Here is a 22,348-nt window from a genome sequence, read left to right as displayed (position 1 = left end):
ATTTAATATTAAAAAAAAATACTTAATTTTCCTAATAATGGCTGGGTCTTCATAAATTCAGCTGTAAAAGATTTTAGCAAGAAAAATATTCAGTTCACTCTAAGCACTAATTTTACATACATGTACAGCTGGTTTAATGTGAGCACAAAGAGAATATTAAGGAATCACTGCTTAAGATAATAACGTAAGCAATTAGCTTATGAAACAAAAACTTAAGAAGATCGTAATTTAAGAGCTCAACATTGTAACTTCAACGAACATCTAAGTGGGTTCAACATTAGAGGTTTCTTTATATGGCAGGCAGGAAAAAATATGTTTGATTAAAAAGTTACGACTCGGTTGACATAAGGGTCATCATTTTATTGGCTTACGAGGCTCACGTGCCCCAAGGTCAACGTGAGACTTGCGACGTTGTGGGAACGCGCAACACGCGGATAACTTTTAAGTTACGTTGGCGCCACAAGTGACTGCAGTGCAGTGAGGAGGATGTAAGCTTCAAGCTGTCGGCAGTTACCAGCAACGTCGGTGTCACGGTAAGTGTTAAATGTGTTTTTTATCTAGTGAACAGTTGCAGCAGTTTAATCAAGACAAAACTTTAAACAGCGTTCGTTAGTTACGTATATTTACATTCAAAATTCATGGATGTCTAGCAAGGAATAACTGATGAAATAGGCCTAATAAAAACAACGAACGACGAAGTATATGTTACACATCAGCTAACTTATATCATTTTTCAAACGGACCAGTCTGTAATTCCGCGTGAACAATTTAGCCTAACGTTACATTTGTTTTAAAGACATTAGGCGCTGAGATTGTTACGTCCATGCGTGACACGCGATTAAAAAAAAACATCCATTGCTTATTCATTGCTAATTTTGTCTGGTGTGCACAAAACTAGATAACTTGGACAATATACTTTCCCCAATGTGTTGGCGTGCCACTGATACGCAAATTAGGGAGCTGGAGAGCATGTGCCATTGCAGAAATGTGCCAGTAAAGCCTGTAATTTGGCAAAATGATATAGAGCCGTTATGTGTTCAAGTTTTGACTGATGACGTCTGTTTAGAAATATAAAACAGCGCTGAGATGTCTATATGAAGAGGTCCACATTTATCATTTTCCTGCTTAATATTTAAACAGCCTCGTCTATTATATAGTACTCCGCTCTATGTTTGGTGTAACATTAACATTTTTATCTGTACACATGAAAAAACACATTACAACGAAAACAGTGTTAGTTGTATTCTCTGGTCATGATCATGTAACCTGTTAGTTGACTTGTACTTAATAATTAAACTTTTTTTTTTTTTTGGAGCTATACACTTTCTAACATTATTTTTTTTTTCTTTCAGGTTGTTGGCTACAGTATGATTTGGCAATGTAAGTTGTGCTCAACTTCTTTTACTGACAGATTGCAAGTATTTAAGTACTACAGACTTCAACACAGTCACTTTTCCAGTGTAAACCCTCTTCCATGCATCTATAATGATTGCATGTGTACATTTAAGACACTTAATAGTCTTAGAACTCATTTGTCAAGATATCATACTCGCCAATTTGGCAGTAGTGCAGAACACTCTCAGCAGGCTCTGTTATTTAAATGCCCTTTATGCCCATTTCAGCAGCAATTTTCTGAATCTGTTCTTTTCTGCCATCTTAGAAGGCATTTAAGAAATCATGAAACGGTGGCTTGCCCATACAAGGATTGTAGCTTTACCACAAATGTATACTCTTCATTCAATTCTCATAAAAGTAGATCACACCAAGCAAGTGTTTCATCAGACTTTCAAAATGACATTGTCAGTGAAGTTGGTCAAGCCAGTATTCCTGCAGTTGATGGTGATTTGTATGAAGAACCTCCAGGCACAGATGAGGATCCAGTGGGGGATGATGGTCAGTGTGACACTGACGAACTAAAAAAACATCTCAGAATGAATTTATCTTATTTTTGAAGATGCAGGCAATCCTACATGTCTCAAACACAGCTACCCAAGAAATAGTGGAGCATTTAAATCAGGTCTGCTTCTTATCTCAGCCTTTGATCAAGGAGGCAATTAAAGATATATTGCAGAGAAATGGTTGCAATGTGGCAGAATCTGCACTGGATGAAGTTGTAAGTGCGGTTATGGATTCCAATGTTATATTATATAGTTATATTAGTCTGTCTTTGTTTTAAAATGTAGGTGTATGCAGAGTTCCAACGAATTACAAACCAGAACCTGCCCAACACATTCTACTCAGAGCTTGACCGACATCTTCCTAGACTGATGACCCTGTTCAGACAGAAGGCAGGCAGAACCGGGAAGACATCAGATGTTTTGACTGAAATCCTAAAACTCCATGATGAACAGGTAAAAATATTGTTATCCCTTTTTTTATAGGTCTAATTCCTAATTAAAAGAGGAACATTGGAAAACATTTGAAAATCTTGTGTTGTTTAACATTAAATAAGTTATGTACAATTCTGTTTTTATCGTTATAGGCGTTTCATGACATACACACAAAGCGTGTTACTGTTCTTCATGCCCTTCCTGTGTATCTACGTGAGGACGTCTCTGAGTTTTTCAAGACCTGCACAGTGAGTTTTTTGGGGTTTTTTTATCTCACGACCATATTAAGTAAACAGTTCATATGAATACAGACATACTTACACGCTTACCCTTGCTCAGTCTTTCAAATCACATAGTTTGTGTGATTTGAAGAGATTTGAAGCGATTTGTTTTCTTTGACCTTACTGTAAAAAAAAAAAAAAAAAACTTTGGTACTAGATTGCTTTAAACAAAATAAAGCATTTTTATAGGTTTTTTTAGCATAGTATCAATTTCTTGTTTACTGGTAGCTTAGCTGGGTCCTGTAGAACACTGATCTTCTGTTTAAAATCGTCATACTGTAGTTTGTTCACACAACAATCAAAATCATTAAACTTTCTGTCAGTTGGTCTGAAGCAATATTGTTTGTTAAATCTCATGACTAACTAAATGCCTTTATCTTTGCACTAAACCTGCTGCAAATATTTTTGTCAAAAATCTTAATAAAAATCTTTAATCCTTTTTATATCTATTTTATTTTACAGGACACATCTGATGAGCCAGAGCTTTTAGATGTTGCAGTGGCCCTCCTCACAGTCGTCAAAGATAATGACACAAGTCCAGTTCACTTCCAGCCTGTGAAAATCTCTGTTGTCATTGAAAGCGAGATTGTGGGCAACCTCCCCAGATTTGCTGATGCCTTCCTGGTAATGTTTGGACTGATCTATGCACTACACCTCAGCTATCCCAGGGGACTGACCAACACTTTTGAATTCATTCAGAAGATTTTACTTGGTCTTGACGATGGTAAACTGTCACCCAAGTTACAGAGTCTCAAAAATGACGATGCGCATGTAGAGATTTATCAGAATAATTACTAAGGCCTGGCAGTTCCTCTGTAGTTCAATGTAGGTTATTTCTGTGAAAATAATGGTTAAAATGTTTCTGCACCAATTTTATTTTATTTTTTTCCCACAATATGCAGTGTGCCTTTTGTATTTATTAATGTTATTTGGCATTAATACAGCTCTTGTTCTTGAGAGTTGTTAAGTACAGCTGGGTAGTACTTGATAAATGTACAGGTATTTTAGTTTTAAATGGTACATGCTGTTGTAAAGTTTCATGCAGGTTCATAAATTTGTAATTTTAGAGGTGCTATTTTAATCTGGTGTTCAGGTTTTAGCCTAGTGCATCTCTGAATTGTTTTATGTTTCTGTCTTTTAAATTAACACTGCAGTGTTAAATAGAAGATGGCAAGAATTCAGTGTAACTCATTGTAACTTAAACTGTTGAAGTTGTTTGTACTCAAAATATTTGAGGCAACGAGTTACCACAAAAATTGAGTTTTTAGGCATATGATTTTAAGTCTTGTGTGTCAAAGGTTTTGAGTTACTTGTACTTGTAAAACAAATGACTAAGACTAATAAATATTGAGTTGATGCTACTTAAAAATGGTTCTTTGTGTACTTATTTTTTTTTTGTAATGTTAACTTAATACAATGAGAATGGGTAAGGAAAATTTTAAGTTGCTATAACTGAAAATATTTAAGTTGATTTGATAACAAGTTTTAATTTAACTGTAATTAAAATGTTTATGTAACATGTAATCCAAATATTTAACCTTTGAAATATTTTTTTTTTAAGTTCATGAACTTAAAAAAATTGAGGCAACGAGTTACATCAATTTTTTTGAGTTCTGCTTACTAATTTGGTTTTACAGTGTATGCAAAGAAAGAAGGTGGAACTTTTATTCTCGCTGTAGTATTGTTGCTGCCACTGGCGCCATGTCGTGGAGACGCTGTGTTTCGTTGTGAAAGCGAAAGTACTTTGTTTGGGCTTCCAAAAGAGGACACAACTAGAAATCAGTGGTTAAGTTGTATTTACAACACTGTTCCAGAGCAGTTCAACCCAAATATTAGAGTGTGTGTAGCGCATTTTACAGAGGACTATTTCCTGAACCTGGGAGAGTAGCCTACAATGCTGGCTTGCACAAAGGCTGTTTCTATAAAGTGGGGCAATTTCAACTTTGCAAGGACAGTCTGGCGCTTTTGACTCACAGCCTGTAAGTACGTTTTCTTATTTATAGAATTTGCCACTGACGATTCAAACGCAAGTTTTGAGCAGTGTAGAGTAACGCTTGTTGTTTGTCGTTTCTCCGATCACAAATGCAGACATGGTAATGTTTACGTAAAAAGACAGTATAAGTCATTATAATCAGTAATTATGTCCCCACTGGATGCAACAAATGCCTCGTTTATAATGGGTTTTATTGTTTTTGTGGCGTCGCGCCGGGACACGGCATCACATCACGGCAAGGGGCGTAACATTTCCGTCTCATGCTTGAGGTATTCGGCCAATCACAACACACTAGATAGCTGGCCAATCAGAGCACGCCTCGCTTCTCAGAACGATGAACTTTGTAAAAGTCTGTGCGTTTCAGAAAGGCAGGGCATAGAGTAGAAATAATAATGTACAGTATATGGAAAATAATGTGTTTTTGAACCTTAAACCGCATAAACACATCGCATTACACCAAATACACAAAATAATGTTCTTTTTAGCAACATCATATGAGCCCTTTAAGCAGACAGTCTACTAATACTCTAATGACTAGTTGACCTGTAGTTGCAAAGTTAGTTACTGTTAGTTGAATGTCTACAGTAAAGTGGACTATCAAAATAAAGTGTTATCAAAAATATATTTACTTGAACTACATTTACTAGAGATTATATATTTAGCTCTATTTACCTTTGTCTGTGGGTCAGGTATATGATGCCATTTTGTCTGGATTTATTTATTTATTAAAAAGAAAAGAAAAGAAAAGAACAGAACAGAACAGAACTCGAACAGAAACCTTTTAGTTGTTTGGCACAACCGTTTATTATTATTTCTTAAAAGTAATGTCAGTAGAATAAATAAATATATAAATTAATGAATGAATAATCTTATTTAAAATATATTTACATATGTTACTATGTACTGTTTACTTGACGCAAAGGAAGACATTTTGAAGAATGCTGATAACCAGACAGTTTTGGATCCCATAGATTTGCATATTTTTATTTTTTTTGTGTGTCCATACAATAGAAGTCAATGGGAACCAAAACTGTTTGGTTACCAATATTCTTCAAAATATCTTCTTTTATGTTCCACACAAGAAATAAACACAAAGTTTTTTCGAACTAGGCCTACATGAAGGTGAGTAAATTGTGAAAAGTTTCATTTTGGGGTTAACTTTAAGGTACTAGGCGTTTGTGCACATTAGAGGAATAACAAAGCATTGATTTTCACTGAGGTTCACAAGGTTTGTGGCATTAAATCTTTGAAAGATATTCAAGGGATCGAGGCACTAGGCTCTGTCCCAAATGATGGACTTGACATTCATTTGCAGGCTTTGTAGATACTATGTGCTGTTATGCTCAGCCTGCACTGATGTGGACTTTACAGATGACTATTACCTGACAATCTATGTGACATTACAGCACCAAAGTGTGGATACGGCGAAGGACGGTAAGGACTGAGGATGGCATTTCAGACCTAGTAATAAGGCAATGAGATATCCTCGCCCATACCATGTATATTCATCTGTGCTTGCAGAGTGATGTCAGATTTTATAATTTTAGTAGTGCATTTCACAGTATACACTGTTTTAAAGCAGCTTTGCAGAAATGAGCAATATATTAATGTTTAAAATACCTTAATGCAAATAGTCTACATTAAGCAGTTTAGAGGCCATGAAATAAGCAGTATTTACTCACTACAAACCAATATGCAGGGCTTTTTCTTTAAAAAAAGTTTAATTGAAAAAAATAATCATTTTTTATATTTACTTTATACATAACAATATATTTATTATTTACTATATATTTTAAAATATTTACCTTAGTCTGTGGGTCAGCTATATAATGCTTTTATTTTATTTAAAAAATGCAATTAAAAAAAATACTTTTTTTGAAAACAAACCCTTTAGTAATTTAGCACAGAATATTATTATTATTTCTTAGAAACAAAACAGTTAGAATAATAAATTAATAATTACATTTTTATATAATATATTAACTGTATATCATCAAGTCCATCATCAAGTTTGCTGATGACACCACAGTGATTGGCCTCATCAGAGACAACGATGAGACTGCCTACAGGGAGGAGGTACAGCACCTGGCTGCATGGTGCGCTGACAATATCCTGCTATTCAACACCAGTAAGACAAAAGAGCTTATTGTGGACTTCAGGAAGAAGAAAAGTGGCACGCATGACCCCATCCACATTAACGGGATGGCTGTTGAACGTGTCTCCAGCTTCAAGTTCCTGGGAATCCACATCTCGGAGGACCTGACCTGGACCACCAACACATCCAGCCTAGTCAAGAAGGCTCACCAACGCCTCTTCTTCCTTAGGACACTGAAGAAGAACCACTTGTCTCCAGCCATCCTGGTGAACTTCTACCGGTGTGTGATTGAAAGCATCCTGACCAACTGTATCACAGTCTGGTATGGGAACTGCTCAGTTGCTGACCGCAAGGCACTGCAGAGGGTGGTGAAAACCGCCCAATGCATCACAGGGACACCACTTCCTGCCATTGAGGACGTCCAGAGAAAACACTGTTTACGTCGAACTCGCAGCGTTCTTAAGGACTCCTCTCACCCTGACCATAGACTGTTTAACTTACTGCCCTCTGGGAGGCGCTTCAGGAGCCTCCGGACAAAGGCCAGCAGTCTCAGGAACAGCTTTTTCCCTACAGCTGTCTCCCTACTGAACTCTGTCTGATGATTCCCCCTCACATACCACTACAAACTCTCCACCCCTCCCCATCACTAAATCGGTAAAAAAAAAAAAAATCCATCTACACACTGAGTACTATGTACTGGAAATTTTTATTTTCTATGCACTTTCAATGTTGATTGCACTACTGTTTATACAGTCAGGTCCATAAATATTGGGACATTGACACAATTCTAACATTTTTGGCTCTATACACCTCCACAATGGATTTCAAATGAAACGAACAAGATGTGCTTTAACTGCAGACTGTCAGCTTTAATTTGAGGGTATTTACATCCAAATCAGGTGAACGTTGTAGGAATTACAACATTTGCATATGTGCCTCTCACTTGTTAAGGGACCAAAAGTAATGGGACAATTGGCTTCTCAGCTGTTCCATGGCCAGGTGTGTGTTATTCCCTCATTATCCCAACTACAATGAGCAGATAAAAGGTCCAGAGTTAATTTCAAGTGTGCTATTTTCATTTGGAATCTGTTACTGTCAACTGTCAAGATGAGATCCAAAGAGCCGTCACTATCAGTGAAGCAAGCCATCATTAGGCTGAAAAAACAATTAATTAATTAATTAATTAATTACTATCCTCTAATTTTTGTTATTAATGTTACTATTATTATTATTATTATTAGTGTTATCATTACTGTTGTACTTTTTTTTTTGGATTAATTTATTAATTTTTTTTTATTATTTTGTTTAGTTATACTTCCGAACCCAGTCACACACACACACACACACACACACACACACACACACACACACACACACACACACACACACACACACAAACAAACACACACACACACACACACACACACACACACACACACACACTCATACTCACACAAACCATGTTGGCTGTCATGTATGTTTTGTTGACCCTGGTTACTCTGTATCTGATTTGTCACCTGTAAATAGCATGTTTGTTTGCATAAAAAAAAATAAAAAATAAAAAATTAGGCTGAAAAAACAAAACAAACCCATCAGAGAGATAGCAAAAACATTAGGCGTGGCCAAAACAACTGTTTGGAACATTCTTAAAAAGAAGGAACGCACCGGTGAGCTCAGCAACACCAAAAGACCCGGAAGACCACGGAAAACAACTGTGGTGGATGACCGAAGAATTCTTTCCCTGGTGAAGAAAACACCCTTCACAACAGTTGGCCAAATCAAGAACACTCTCCAGGAGGTAGGTGTATGTGTGTCAAAGTCAACAATCAAGAGAAGACTTCACCAGAGTGAATACAGAGGGTTGACCACAAGATGTAAACCATTGGTGAGCCTCAAAAACAGGAAGACCAGATTAGAGTTTGCCAAACGACATCTAAAAAAGCCTTCACAGTTCTGGAACAACATCCTATGGACAGATGAGACCAAGATCAACTTGTAACAGAGTGATGGGAAGAGAAGAGTATGGAGAAGGAAAGGAACTGCTCATGATCCTAAGCATACCACTTCATCAGTGAAGCATGGTGGTGGTAGTGTCATGGCGTGGGCATTTATGGCTGCCAGTGGAACTGGTTCTCTTGTATTTATTGATGATGTGACTGCTGACAAAAGCAGCAGGATGAATTCTGAAGTGTTTAGGGCAATATTATCTGCTCATATTCAGCCAAATGCTTCAGAACTCACTGGACGGTGCTTCACAGTGCAGATGGACAATGACCCAAAGCATACTGCAAAAGCAACCAAAGAGTTTTTGAAGGGAAAGAAGTGGACTGTTATGCAATGGCCAAGTCAATCACCTGACCTGAATCCGATTGAGCATGCATTTCACTTGCTGAAGACAAAACTGAAGGGAAAATGCCCCAAGAACAAGCAGGAACTGAAGACGGTTGCAGTAGAGGCCTGGCAGAGCATCACCAGGGATGAAACCCAGCGTCTGGTGATGTCTATGCGTTCCAGACTTCAGGCTGTAATTGACTGCAAAGGATTTGCAACCAAGTATTAAAAAGTGAAAGTTTGATTTATGATTATTATTCTGTCCCATTACTTTTGGTCCCTTTACAAGTGGGAGGCACATATGCAAACTGTTGTAATTCCTACACCGTTCACCTGATTTGGATGTAAATACCCTCAAATTAAAGCTGACAGTCTGCAGTTAAAGCACATCTTGTTCGTTTCATTTGAAATCCATTGTGGTGTATAGAGCCAAAAATTTTAGAATTGTGTCGATGTCCCAATATTTATGGACCTGACTGTATATCTTAATGTATAGCTTATTCATATCTATTTGTAATTATGTTCATAGTTTTTGCTCATAGTGTACATACATTTACTGCATAATCCATCTGTATAGTATGTTCATATCACCCATCTGTATATCATACTGATAGTATTTAAAAATTGTAAATTATGTCCATAGTACTACTGCCTTATCTGTATATTCTGTACATATGTAACATATTGTAGGCACTGTATATCCTGCACCTCTGCTTATTGCACTTCTGGTTAGATGCTAACTGCATTTCGTTGCCCTGTACCTTACATGTGCAATGACAATAAAGTTGAATCTAATCTAATCTAATCTAATCTAATCTAATCTAATCTAATCTAATCTAATCTAATCTAATCTAATCTATTAACCCTTGTGACCACTCTAACATTTTCAATAATAGAACCAAAAATAAATATATCCAAGAATTTAACTCCAAACTTCCTATACGCCACATACAAAGCTTCTCTTGAAAGCACAGAACAGATAAGTGTCAGAAAAAGACACAACCTGAAAAGTAAAACAGCTCCAAATCATCAGAAAGAGACACACAGAGAGAGGGGAAGAGGGAGAGAAAGAAGGTGAGGGAATAGAGGGTACTAAATCCCACTCTGACTGTTAGGGAAGATGATGAGATCCCGAGAGGATGGAGAGAGCGCAGAGAGAGAGAAAAAGAAGAAGCAGAGAGCGAAGGAGCAGCCTTTTCACACAAAAGAACAGCCATTCGCCACAGTCTGTCCCGGCCTGCCATTAGTAGCACTCCAGCACTAATTACAGAAACAACAAAACGCAGTGCCACCTCTGCCCTACACACACACCAGTGAAAGACTTGCCTTTAAGCTACTCATAATTTACAGTAGTTAGGCTACAATAAAGCTGCCCTTTTAAAAAGTAGTTCACTACATTTAATACACTAACAAGAAGTTGCTTGCTATATTGAGACAATTATCCTTTTAAGATTATCCAGTGATACAATTTATCATTTAATCAGAGCAGTTCTGGCACAAAAAGTTTTGAATGAATGAATTTGAATTATGGTAAACTAGAAAAGATAAATCTAAATTAAACGCAACTAGAAAATATAGAAAACACACTCAAAATTAATGTGCGCAAAAAGAAAGAAAGAGAAAGAGAGAGGGAGGGAGAGAGAGAGAGAGAGAGAGAGAGAGAAAGAGAGAGAGAGAGAGAAAGAGAGAGAAAGAGAAGAAAATAATAATCAGAAGAAAAAAACCCAAAACAATAGCATTACATCACTTGCTCGCCAATGGATGCTCTGCAGTGAATGGGTGCCGTTCAGAATGAGAGTCCAAACAACTGATGAAAACATCACAATAATCCACAAGTAATCCACACCACTCCAGTACATCAATTAATGTCCCGAGAAGCAAAAAGCTGCATGTTTGTAATATACAAATCCATCATTAAGTCATTTTGAACTTGAAACCATTGCTTCTGCCTGAACTACCAGTCCATAATTAATAATAATGCTTCCTCCAGTGAGGGTGGGTAAATTTTCAGGAAATTTTAATATTTGGATGAACTATTCCTTTAAAGCTATAGAATAGGACTAAATGTGGAATTAGTTACAGTTTTTTTTTTTAACTGCTTACATTTTCAAAACTTTGCCTCTTTTTTTTCAAAACTTTACACACAAATCCAAGAATTGCACGCACAAAATGCCTCACATCTTTTGCAAAATGAATCACTGCATTCAAAATATCACAAACACATCTCAAAAGCAAATATTTGTCTTACGTTGCAAACACCTCTGCCATAATATTATATTTTTGGATATACCATACACACACAGTTATTCAAAACCTAAAGCTCTTCTTTCATGAGCTCCTGTGTACATTTCTGTTCAAGATTGAAAGTAACTGGCAGAGAGATGTTAAAAAATTCACAGTAAACACGAAAGCAAGATTGTAATTTATTTTTATTGTAAGCATTTGTGGTTGTGAATACAGTATTACACAGTATGAAAGAAAATAAATACATCAACCATGTGTAGTAGTGTAGATGTGTATTTAGGCCTATTCTAAAGCCATGATCGGTTGGTGTTAGGTAAAGCAATGAGTGCTGGCACATGTGAGGAGTTAGTGTGAGGCGCAGATGGATTACTGTGGCATTTTGATTGGTTGTGTTTGAAAAAGAAAATCAAGATACTTCCTGTTAGATTTGTGTGTAGAGAATTTAGTGTATGGTTCTGCAGATTGGGTGTGTGGTTCTGGTGTTTGTGTCAGGTTTCAGAAATTGTGTGACAAGTAAAGATTTTGTGCGTAAGCAGTTGAAAGAAACTATAAAACAGCATTATAACTTATGTATGTATTTATTATATATGGGGCACATTTATGAACATGTCTGATGTATGGACTAAAATATACTGCTATGTGAGATCACAAAATAAGGCACAAATTTATATGTATTTTTGTCTGTAATGTAATTCACTAATAAATGCCCTGTCCATTTGTACTCAAAAATAGGTACCATTTTGCTTAGTTGGTATAGGGTTGTGTTGAAGGTGCTAAAACATTTGAATGATTAAATAATGCACCTAAGATAGTTGCTGGCTCCTGATTGACCAACCCTGTTAAAATATCCTGGCTCCACCACTGGACTGGAAAACACTTCACCACTTTAAAAAAATCTAAACAGATGTTAAAACACTAGGCATCATACACTTTCTGAAACTCAAAATGGTTATCGAGAAAAAAACTGAGCATCATACACGACTAGCAGGCTATAGGAGACATGAGACATGTCTATGAAAATAATATGAGTTCTAATTAATTTAGTTACTTTCCAACACTGATATATACAAATCCATATCTATAGTCTCCCATACAATTCATATTGTTCAGAAATTCATATATTGTGGCAAGTTATGATCACAAAGTCTAAACTAATTTAGAAAAACTACATTTGTTTCATCAAAATACAGTAAAACATTAATATTGTGAAATATTGTTGCATTTTAAAATAACTATTTTCTACTGTAATATATTGTAAAATGTAGCCTATTTTATTCCTGCGATGTGAAGCTGAATTTTCAGCATCATTACTCCAGTCCAGTGTCACATGATCCTTCAGAAATCACTCTAATATGATGATTTGATGCTCAGGAAACATTGAAATGACCAAAGTTAATAACAGTTGTGCTGCTTAATATTTTTGTGGAAACCATGATACATTCTTTTCAGGATTCTTTGATGAATAGAAAGTTCACAAGAACAGCATTTAATTGAAATGAAAATATTTTGTAACATTATAAATGTAATTTTTGTATCAATTTAATGCATTTTGAAGAGTAATGTAAGCTAAATGTGGAGCAGACTTTATGTTGATAGTTAAAGTGTGAATCCTAATAAATCCTTCTGTTCCTAAAATCAATATACATGTGATTTATAGAGAGATAAACGAGATTTAGCCTCTCTGTAAACCATATTCCGTTTAAAGAAAGCCCTAAAAAAGAGTTAAATTACCTTATAATACATTACTCATTTATACATTTTTAAAATTGCATTACAAAATACTCAAAGAATGTTAACTCATAAACATGTTTGTATTTGTGAGGGAGAGTTTGTGTGTGTTTTGTGGTCACTGTCTGATGTGTATATTGTGCATGCTGTCCAAAGATTCATTCCTATCAGAAAAGAAAGAGAGAGAGAATGAGGGTGTGTGTGTGTGTTTGGGGGCTGAACTCTGTCTGCAGGGACACTTGTCTCTGTTGAGTGCTGTCACAGAAACAGCTCCTCGGATGTGTCATGATTGCACTAATTACTGAGAGTCAGTGAAAGCTTTGACAAGGACGACCACAACACACACTTCTGTGTCTGCACCAACACACACACACACACACACACACACACACACACACACACACACACATGTTAGTTTTTGTGGTTTATGGGGACTCTCCATAGGCGTAATGGTTTTTATACTGAACAAACTGTGTGTGCTATTGCCCTACACCAACCCTACACCTAAACTTAGCCCTCACAGGAGACTTTGTGCATTTTTAGATTTTCAAAAAAACAGCATTTAGTATGTTTTTTAAGCCTTTTGAATTACTGGGACATAGGCAGTGTCCTCATAAACCACCTTCATATTGTAATACCTCTGTCATACCCATGTCATTATACAAATTTGTGTCCTCATAAACCACATAAACATGCACACACACACACACACACACACACACACACACACACACAGACAGACAGAGCAAAATATTGGATTATTAGAGCTTTAACCACAGATGCCAATAAGGAAATTACAATATTTTTATTTTAATAAAACATGGAATTTTATTCTGTGGACAATTGCAACACCATATGGGATTACTGTCATTTTCCAAGGAAATTAATTTAGACTTCAGTCCTTCAGTCCTTCAGTTTATATATATATATATATAAAAAAATAAAAAATACCCCCCCCCCCCCCCAAAACAAACAAACAAACAAACAAACAAAGGTCACCTTTATCGTAATTAAGTTTAAAGTTATGGGCTAACTGGCAAATAACTACAATAATTAAATTGATCAAAAGTGACAATAAAGGCATTTCAAACAAATAAATAAATGAAAACCCCTCTATTCATCAAAGAAGCTTTAAAAATGTATAATTTTTCCAGAAAAAGCAGCACAACTGTTTTCAACATTAATACATTTTAAGAAATATGCAAATCAGCATATTCGAATGATTTCTGTAGGATTGTGTGATGCTAAAGACTGGAGTAATGATGCTGAAAATTCAGCTTTGAATGACAGAAATAAATTACATTTTAAAATAAATTAAATAAAAAAAAAGTTGTTTTAAAATGCAATAATATTTCACAATATTTTACTGTATTTTTGAGCAGATAAATGCAGCCGAAGCGAAAGAAACTTTTTCAAAACCTAAAAAACAAAACAAAGCAAAGCAAAACAAAACAGACCCCAAACGTTTTTTAAATGTAATGTAAATAAAAGTATTTTTCATGCACATGACTGTTTAATTTGTTGAGTATTAATTTTTGACCATATGCACTGCACAAAAAACAGCCCTAACAATGATGTGTAATTTTAATGTTTATTCTGGTGATAATCAATAGACTGCCATTATAATGGATTTTTTTCATTCTTTATTATTATTTGTTATCATAATACTGTAATCATTTTAAAAACTCAATTCCTATGACAATACTTTCTTTTTTCTTTTTTTTATCCAAATATGGACAAACTCTTAATCGCCCTTAAATTTGTTGGGCTCATGGAGGTCTTCGTTTATTTGGTTCTTCTCCACACATTCTAACCCACCAGCATTAGCAGCTCTCTGTTCCCAAATAACAAGGCCAAGAACCTAAACATTTCCATCTGTTTATCAAAACAGCCGCTCGCAAACCCATCGAGAGGTCGAAAAAAAATCAGAGGACGCGCTGTTCAATCCGATGAGAGGTGACAGTTTACATCTCCGCCCACAATTAACACATCTCTCCCTCCCTCTCTTTCTCTCTCTTTCTCTCTCTCTCTGGCTGTGATAATGCCTGTTGTCAGCTGTGTTTAGCAGGCCAGATCAGTGTGAGCGCTGGGCTGCTGCAGTCGCTGACAGATTGAAGGTTCAGCACTGGGGCTATCATGACAGATGGAAACTGGCATCAATGTTCAGAGCGCGCCAATCACAGGGGACCTGCTCCCCTCATTCGTCAGGCCGCCGTTCTGAACCCTCCCCCCGCTTCTGACGGGTGGGACGTGTGTGCACGTGTGCGTGTGCGAGATGGCATTGTTAACCAGTGCATCTGTGAGACTGACTTTCTTCTGAGAGAGAGAGAGAGAGAGAGAGAGAGAGAGGTTGGCTGGTCACTGCTGCAATGCCTTTGATTTGATAGCAGCTCCGCTCCTGGGAATAACCGCAAAACTTTCAAACATTCAGAACAGAGGGAAGACCCCAGAGGAGTGACAGAGAGAGCGAGAGAGGGACATGATGGACATATTTACCCCTCCTTCTCTGACTATCTTCCACTGATCCACTAATACTATGCTAATTACCCACTCCAAACACTGCTGTTCAGTCGCACACTGCATAAAGAAGAGTTTAGGCTTTAACGTGTCATGTTACGCTGGGATATTGCACAGCTCTCTGGAATACTTGATTCCGGTCATTAATGGAGAAATTAACCTATATCTTCTGCCTCAGCATACTTTAGCAGTTTACAGCAAAAATCTAATAAAATCTCTGTGAATACTGATCAGAAGCAGAAGTAAGTTTGTGTGTGTGTGAACCTACTTAACTATATTTTGGGGACACATTTGTACATAGAAGTGAGCTATTCTGACAAAAACTCCTTTTGGGGGATGTTCTCATTTGTAGAAAAAATATAGAATTATGGTTAATAAAGTTTATTATTATTTTTTAGTTGTAAAATACAGAAGGTTGCTGTTTTGTTAGGGTTAGGCTGTAGCTTAGGGTTAGACTGTAATATTTATAATTAGCTGAATACAAAAACAGTAGAAGTCTATAGACAGTCCTCTTTTAGATTATATTGTGTTTGATATACAGTAGTATGCACATGAGCAAAAAATAAATAAATAAATAAAAGAAATGAAAGCAAATGTGACCCTGGACCATAAAAGCAGTCATAAGGGTCAATTTTTCGAAAATGAGATTTACACAACATCTGAAAGCTGAATAAATAAGCTTTCCATTGATGTATGGTTTGTTATGATCGGACAATATTTGGCTGAGATACAACTATTTGAAAATCTGGAATCTGAGGGTGCAAAAAAATCTGGTGTCCTACTTTTTGAAACAGTTCATACCCCAAATAATGCAAATAATCATAAAAAAAAATAAAAAACAGAAAACATTTGATGTGAGAAAAAAAACAAAAAAGTATTATTGTCTGTCTGATATTCATTCTGTCAGATTTATTCTAACACCATTACAAATATCTCCAAAGTTTTCACAGTTTGTTATGGTGAAACAGGGGAAGTATTGGGAGTGTGAAATCTTTGTCTTCCCACTTCCAGACATCAGCGTACCTCCACAGACCCGGTGAAGAAAAACACAGCAGCCGCAGGGAGAGAGACAGAGTGAGACGCAGCCGACGTTTCCAGTTCATAAAAGTGCACTGTGCTCCCCTGAGAGTCTGTCTCATCTCTATGATGGCCAATAATAACCCATTGTAGTCAAACGCTCCTTTTCCGTCTCGCGACAGAATGAGGACGCCTTATTTACAGAGGACAGGACAGTACTAGCAGAACAGCCCCTCTCCCCACACGGAAATACTGCTGACAGAGAGAAAGAGAGACAAGGAGAGAGAGAGAGAGTCAGTGAGCACTTCTCCAGTAAAATCTTGTCTTTCTCCTTCACAGAGTTGTTGCACATCTCTATATTTATAGTTGCGTTTAGGAACATTGGGACCTGTGACTGTGGATCTACCACACCTTCTCAAACCCGACCAAATGCTGCTGCTCCACTTCTCAACGTCTCACGATCAGCGGCCACACTCACATTTCTGTGTCGTATGAGTTCTACAAACAAATACACAAAAACTGATTTTTGTTTGTTTCCCCAAAAACCAGCGCAGATATTTGAAAATTACTATCACAACTATGTATTACGAATACAGCCAGTAAAACTAAATATTTGCTTAATTTTTCACTTTGCAATTTGTTCACTTGTAGATACATGGGTTACACTTTATTTTATAATGTCCTTGTAACTGTGTAATTATATAATATTAATAACAGAAATTAACTTTCTATGTTTAGGGTTATTGCATGTAATTATGCATAATTTACTGTTATACTATTGTAATTAAATGTTACATGTATAAAAGTACACTGTAAGATAAAGTGTTACTGCATTGATCATGTACAGTTAACATCTGTGTTTTTGATGTTTGTATGTAATCAGTAACAGAATAGTCTGTTAAACCAACACTGTCATAGCAATTCGTAACTATTTTACATTTTGGCACATTTCTGGGAAATTTGCATATATTTGAACAATCTATTTTTGAACAATCTACATATTTGAATCTCATTTGTACATTTTATTATGATCTGCTTACTACTACTTTAGATTTGGACCTTCATGTTTAGTGTTTTTCTAAAATTCGTTCAAATTGATCCCAAATCAGCACAATCAGTAACATTGTTACGCTTTTTTTACGAGATCAGTTTGGCAACGCATTACAAGACATACGAGCAACAATTCGCGTTAATACATCTCATTATTATTTACATACTTCATAAATAATTGTGCCTACAGTTGCAACACATTTTGTTCTATTTTTGCTACACTATTAACCTTGAACTGAAACCTAAACCTTACCTTAATCCAAAATTAAGTTTGAGTAGTTATTTACCTTTTATTACCAATACTTTTATGTTTCAGTTCAATTACTTTGTAAGTGCAAAGAAAATGCATCCCACAATACTATTATTGCTTTTAACCCATTGAAATTGCTTAACAGGCACAGTGTTTCTCCTGTTAACATATTTCCTATGAAACAACAAGTTGGAGTGGAACATTGTCCTTTTGTAGGTTGGTAAATAGGCATTAGGCTATACTTCAGTTTTTGTCACTGCAGTGAATCATGATTTGTTCCTATTGCTCATTTAAGGGTATGATGAAAATGATTGATACCAAGGGTTGTTATTTTTAATGAAAACCTTAGTTAACAAAAAAAACAAAAAAAAAAAAACAAACAAAAAAAATTGAAATAAAATAGAAATATTAGATAAAAAAAAACGAACTGAAATAAAATAAACCTGAAGTACTAAATTAAAATTAATAACAATAATAATAATAAACCTTAACAAATACTGTAATTGCAGTAAATAGTAAAATAACATTGGTATTGCCATGTTTTAAATACATTATAGTCTTAAAATAAAATAAAATAAAATAAAATAAAATAAAATAAAATAAAATAAAATAAAATAAAATAAAATAAAATAAAATTAAATTAAATTAAATTAAATTAAATTAAATTAAATTAAATTTCAAATTGTGCAACAGCTGAATGTAACTTTTTGTCTGTGCAAAATGTGCACAATACACAGTATTTAGGAGAAACAGAGTATTTCCTGGAAATGTTTTCCTATTAATGTTTCTTTTTTCCTTTGCAACTGCATAATTCAAGATTAAAGTCAGATGATGCCGGAATATCTTTAACAAATAATGTATTCTCTCAATATTAGATTATTAATAGTGATAACCAAAGGGAGAGGAAGTGTGTATTTAATGTGTGCCGTTGTCCATGAGTGATTATTAGAGCAGAGAGGGACGCCCAATTATCCCAACATCCCCTAATCATTACACTCACCCGGCATATTATTAAAGGGGAAATGTTGCATCACACCTCAAGTAAAGGACACACATAAACACTCACACTCACACAGCTCGCTGGAGCTGGGATTTGTGGGAAATAAGTCACATCCTAATTTGCCTGGGTAGCCATCTTTGATGGAGCCCCGCTGTTTTCCTCCTCTCATAATCCCAGTGGTTCCTCAATTTAGAGAGGCTCTCGTGAACCTGTCCCTCGCACAAACACACTATAATGGCTAATTATGGAGTGTGTGAGGATATCGAGCCGTCTGGCTCTTTTGACATGGCTGTCACAGGCTGAGAGGTCACGGTGAGTGGCAGGTCGCGGGACATCAGGGGTTTATCTGTCTCTCTGATCTGTTACACTCTCTCAGCACTACTTAAGTGGATTCGCAAAACCTGCTGCTATCAAAAGCACAGCTCAAGCCTGACTGAAGAGATAAAAGTACAGTTTAAAGATCTTCATGCAGTATTTCATCTCCTACAATTGCTCAAACCTTAAAGGCCCTTTCACGGGACTCACGACAGAGCTTCGCCGCAACAGAGAACACTTTTGGCCTCTGAATGTACCTTTGCCAACTTGTTTTCAATTGCCAGCACCTTCCAAAAAATGAGATGTCATGAGCATTGTTTGATACTCATTGCCACTTCATCATAGACTTCTGTGCATTGCAGAAAGTTGAAAAGAAGAAGAACCTTGGGAAGAGCCTTAACAGAAAAATACTTTTGAAAAGATTTGTTGGAGGTCATTTTCAGGCAAACACAAACAGTCTTTTGGCACAGTTCATCAAACATCAACTATCTGAAAGACGTTTTAAGAAGAACACTAGGAATGCACTAACACGGAAGTTTTGGCCAATACCAATACCAGTAATTATTAGCTAATATTTAAGGGCTGATATTCAGTTTAATGGCTGATTTTGTTAAACTGACAGTGCTCACCTTAAAATATCTCTATATGTGCTTTAAATGACACCAGACACCATGTAAAATAATAATAATAATAAAACTATTCTAAAACAGGTATAACTACAGAAAACAATCTTTCTAATCAAGACAAGCTTATGAGCAATTTTCTTTTATAAAAGGCCAACTAGAAATAATATGCTGTCCCATGATAATTCTGAGACAAAATTCATATTTAAACATCATTATACATTCACATTTAAGGCTGATACCGATGTACCTAACCAATATATTGAGCATCGTCAATCATTATGTAAAAGTCAATATATATAATTTATTGTCTATAATATAGTGAGAAGCATCTCTTATGCTTACCAAGGGTGTAATTATTTAATAAAAAATACAATAAAAACAGTAATATTGTCAAATCTGATTGTTATATCTGCTGTTATAAATTCACTGTAAACCACGGCTTCTTGGGGCTTATTGCTTTATTATTCCTGTGATCAAAGCTGCATTTTCAGCATCATTACTCCAGCCTTCAGTGTCCTATGTTCCTTCAGAAATCATTCTGATATTCTGATTTGCGGCTCAAGAAACATTTCTGATTATTATCAGTGTTGAAAACAATTGTGCTGCTTAATATTTATATTCAATCTTTTTTAAATGGTTCCTTGATGGATATAACAACAATTGTTGTTGTTTAAAACAGAAATCTTTTGTGACATCAAAAATTTCTTTTAATCTCACTTTTTAGCTATTTAACGCATCCTTGCTAAATAAATAATGAATTTATTATTAAAAAAAAAAAGCACACACAAATAAACAAACAATCTTACTAATCCAAAACTTTTGAATGGTAGTGTTTTTCACACCATGTAGGTTTATGTGCTAACATGTAGCCTAACTTTTGTGGTTACTCCATGCTCCAAACATTCCCTCGTGTAGCATGTGGAAATACTTCATAAAACCCCTTTAAAACCTTCTGTTTTGACTTTGGCGTTCAAACCTGAATGGTGAGTCAGACCCTCAACCCCACTTTAATTTACACCCTGCCCACAGCTCTTGAAAGACCCTTTTTCAGTGCTCCCAGCTGGAGATATATATATATGAGAAGAAGGAGAAGGAATAAAAGAAGGAAAAGACAGAGGCATAAACATCATTCTCTCACTCTCTCTGAATGTATGGTTTGGGAGAAGAGAGGAAACGAGAGAAGATGAAGAGAAAGTGTTGTTTGGCAGTCCATCATTCTGTCAGGCAGGTATGTGAGAGCTCACCTCAGGTAGATGTGCTGTCAGGTAGCGGACGGGTATTAACCTCTCCAAAAGCCAGACAAAGACCAATCGGAAGCACGTTAAACACGAGAGACGTTAGCTGCGAGAGCGCACTCACCAAATTCAGCTGCTGAGGTATGGCAGAGCTTCAGAAACACACAGAACAGGAGAATTATCAAAAAGAAAAGGTAAAAAAGACATATGATTTTCAACCAACCAAAAAAAAGCACCAATCTCTCTGATTATGACTGGGTTTGAAGGCTCTGCTGTTTCAAAACCACAACCTTTTCTTTAAGGGGGTAAGATAATGATTTAGGCTTTGCAGAGGTGAGCATTCCTGCACCTGTGAGACTCATGCTGGTCTAATACTTCGCAGGTGATTAAAAGTGTGTGTGTGAATCCCTGTGGATTCAGCCAAGGAAGCAAAAGTGCATCAGGACACTCAAATATACAACTGTATCTTTGTACAGAATTTTGTGACTTTACATACAAAAAAATTGTGTAACATCTGTATGTTGAAAAATGTAGTGGCATAGTGAGCCTTAAAGGGATAGTTCAACGCATTTACTCACTGACGTCAATGAAAACCTATAAGATTTTCATTCGTCTTCGGAAAACAAACAACGATATTTGTAATATTCTCTCATTATTTTTGTTCGTCCATTGAATCCATATAATTTTTGGATTTTATTCATATATAAACATTGGTCAATGTTAAACTCAACTGCACGAAAGTGAATCTCATGGGCCAGAGTTGTCCTTCCCTGCCCTAGATAAACCCTAGCAACTGCATCATCATGGCATCAACTCATCATAGTTACAACTGCATCACCACACTGGACATTTTTTAGTAACTTTGCAGTGACTTATCAACTAACTCTCATTAGAGTATTACAGTTTTTTACAATTGCTTAGGCACGATTTTAAAAACAAGGCTCATTTTGTCAAAACACTTCACACAGTTCACACATCTACACACACAAGTAACAGAACATCTCAGATCTTTTGCAAAATGAAACACTTCATTCAAAACTTTACAATAATTTAACAAAACCCAGTTTCGGTACCATAGGATACACACATGGTTCATACAGTTGGATTCTATTTGAACCACTTCTTAAACCACTTGTAACACCTCTACCTTTCTAAAGATACAGTCTGGGTTTGATTTTTGTTTGTTTAGCAGTTTTTTCCAACTGCTTACACACAATTCCCAAAACTGCACACACAAACTTCAAAATGCCTCACATCTCCTTCAAAATGTAACACTGCATTCAAAATGCCATAAACACATGTCAGAATGAAGCATTTGCAGCAAATGGCAAACACT

The 22,348-nt window shown here is 35.9% G+C and overlaps 1 protein-coding gene across 3 annotated transcripts; it reads left to right on the top strand.

The window, feature by feature from the left end:
• The first annotated feature begins 432 nt into the window (after positions 1 to 432).
• On the top strand, positions 433 to 3,975 carry LOC306876725 (uncharacterized protein). Of its 3 annotated transcripts, none has more exons than XM_079428092.1 (5): positions 433 to 533; positions 1,353 to 1,380; positions 2,184 to 2,351; positions 2,483 to 2,578; positions 3,074 to 3,975. In XM_079428092.1, the coding sequence occupies exons 3-5, from the start codon at positions 2,268 to 2,270 to the stop codon at positions 3,407 to 3,409; spliced, it is 516 nt and encodes a 171-aa protein (XP_079284218.1). In that variant the 5' UTR covers positions 433 to 533; positions 1,353 to 1,380; positions 2,184 to 2,267; the 3' UTR covers positions 3,410 to 3,975. The 3 variants fall into 3 exon arrangements, with proteins under 3 accessions (XP_079284218.1, XP_079284219.1, XP_079284217.1); XM_079428091.1 differs by having other exon boundaries at positions 454 to 533; positions 1,353 to 1,893; XM_079428093.1 differs by lacking the exon at positions 1,353 to 1,380 and having other exon boundaries at positions 444 to 533.
• Positions 3,976 to 22,348: the final 18,373 nt, after the last annotated feature.

This window comes from Barbus barbus (assembly GCF_936440315.1).
Source record: "Barbus barbus genome assembly, chromosome: 11".
NCBI lineage: Eukaryota > Metazoa > Chordata > Actinopteri > Cypriniformes > Cyprinidae > Barbus > Barbus barbus.
The sequence above is the reverse complement of the archived record's forward strand: the minus strand, read 5'-3'. Positions and strand labels throughout refer to the sequence as shown.

Bases quoted from the DNA above. Each gene is read 5' to 3' on its own strand.
- LOC306876725 (XM_079428091.1), top strand. From the start codon at position 1,678: ATGAAACGGTGGCTTGCCCATACAAGGATTGTAGCTTTACCACAAATG. The intron at 1,894-2,183 runs GTCAGTGTGACA...TTTAAAATGTAG, and splicing joins GGATCCAGTGGGGGATGATG to GTGTATGCAGAGTTCCAACG. The intron at 2,352-2,482 runs GTAAAAATATTG...TTATCGTTATAG, and splicing joins TAAAACTCCATGATGAACAG to GCGTTTCATGACATACACAC.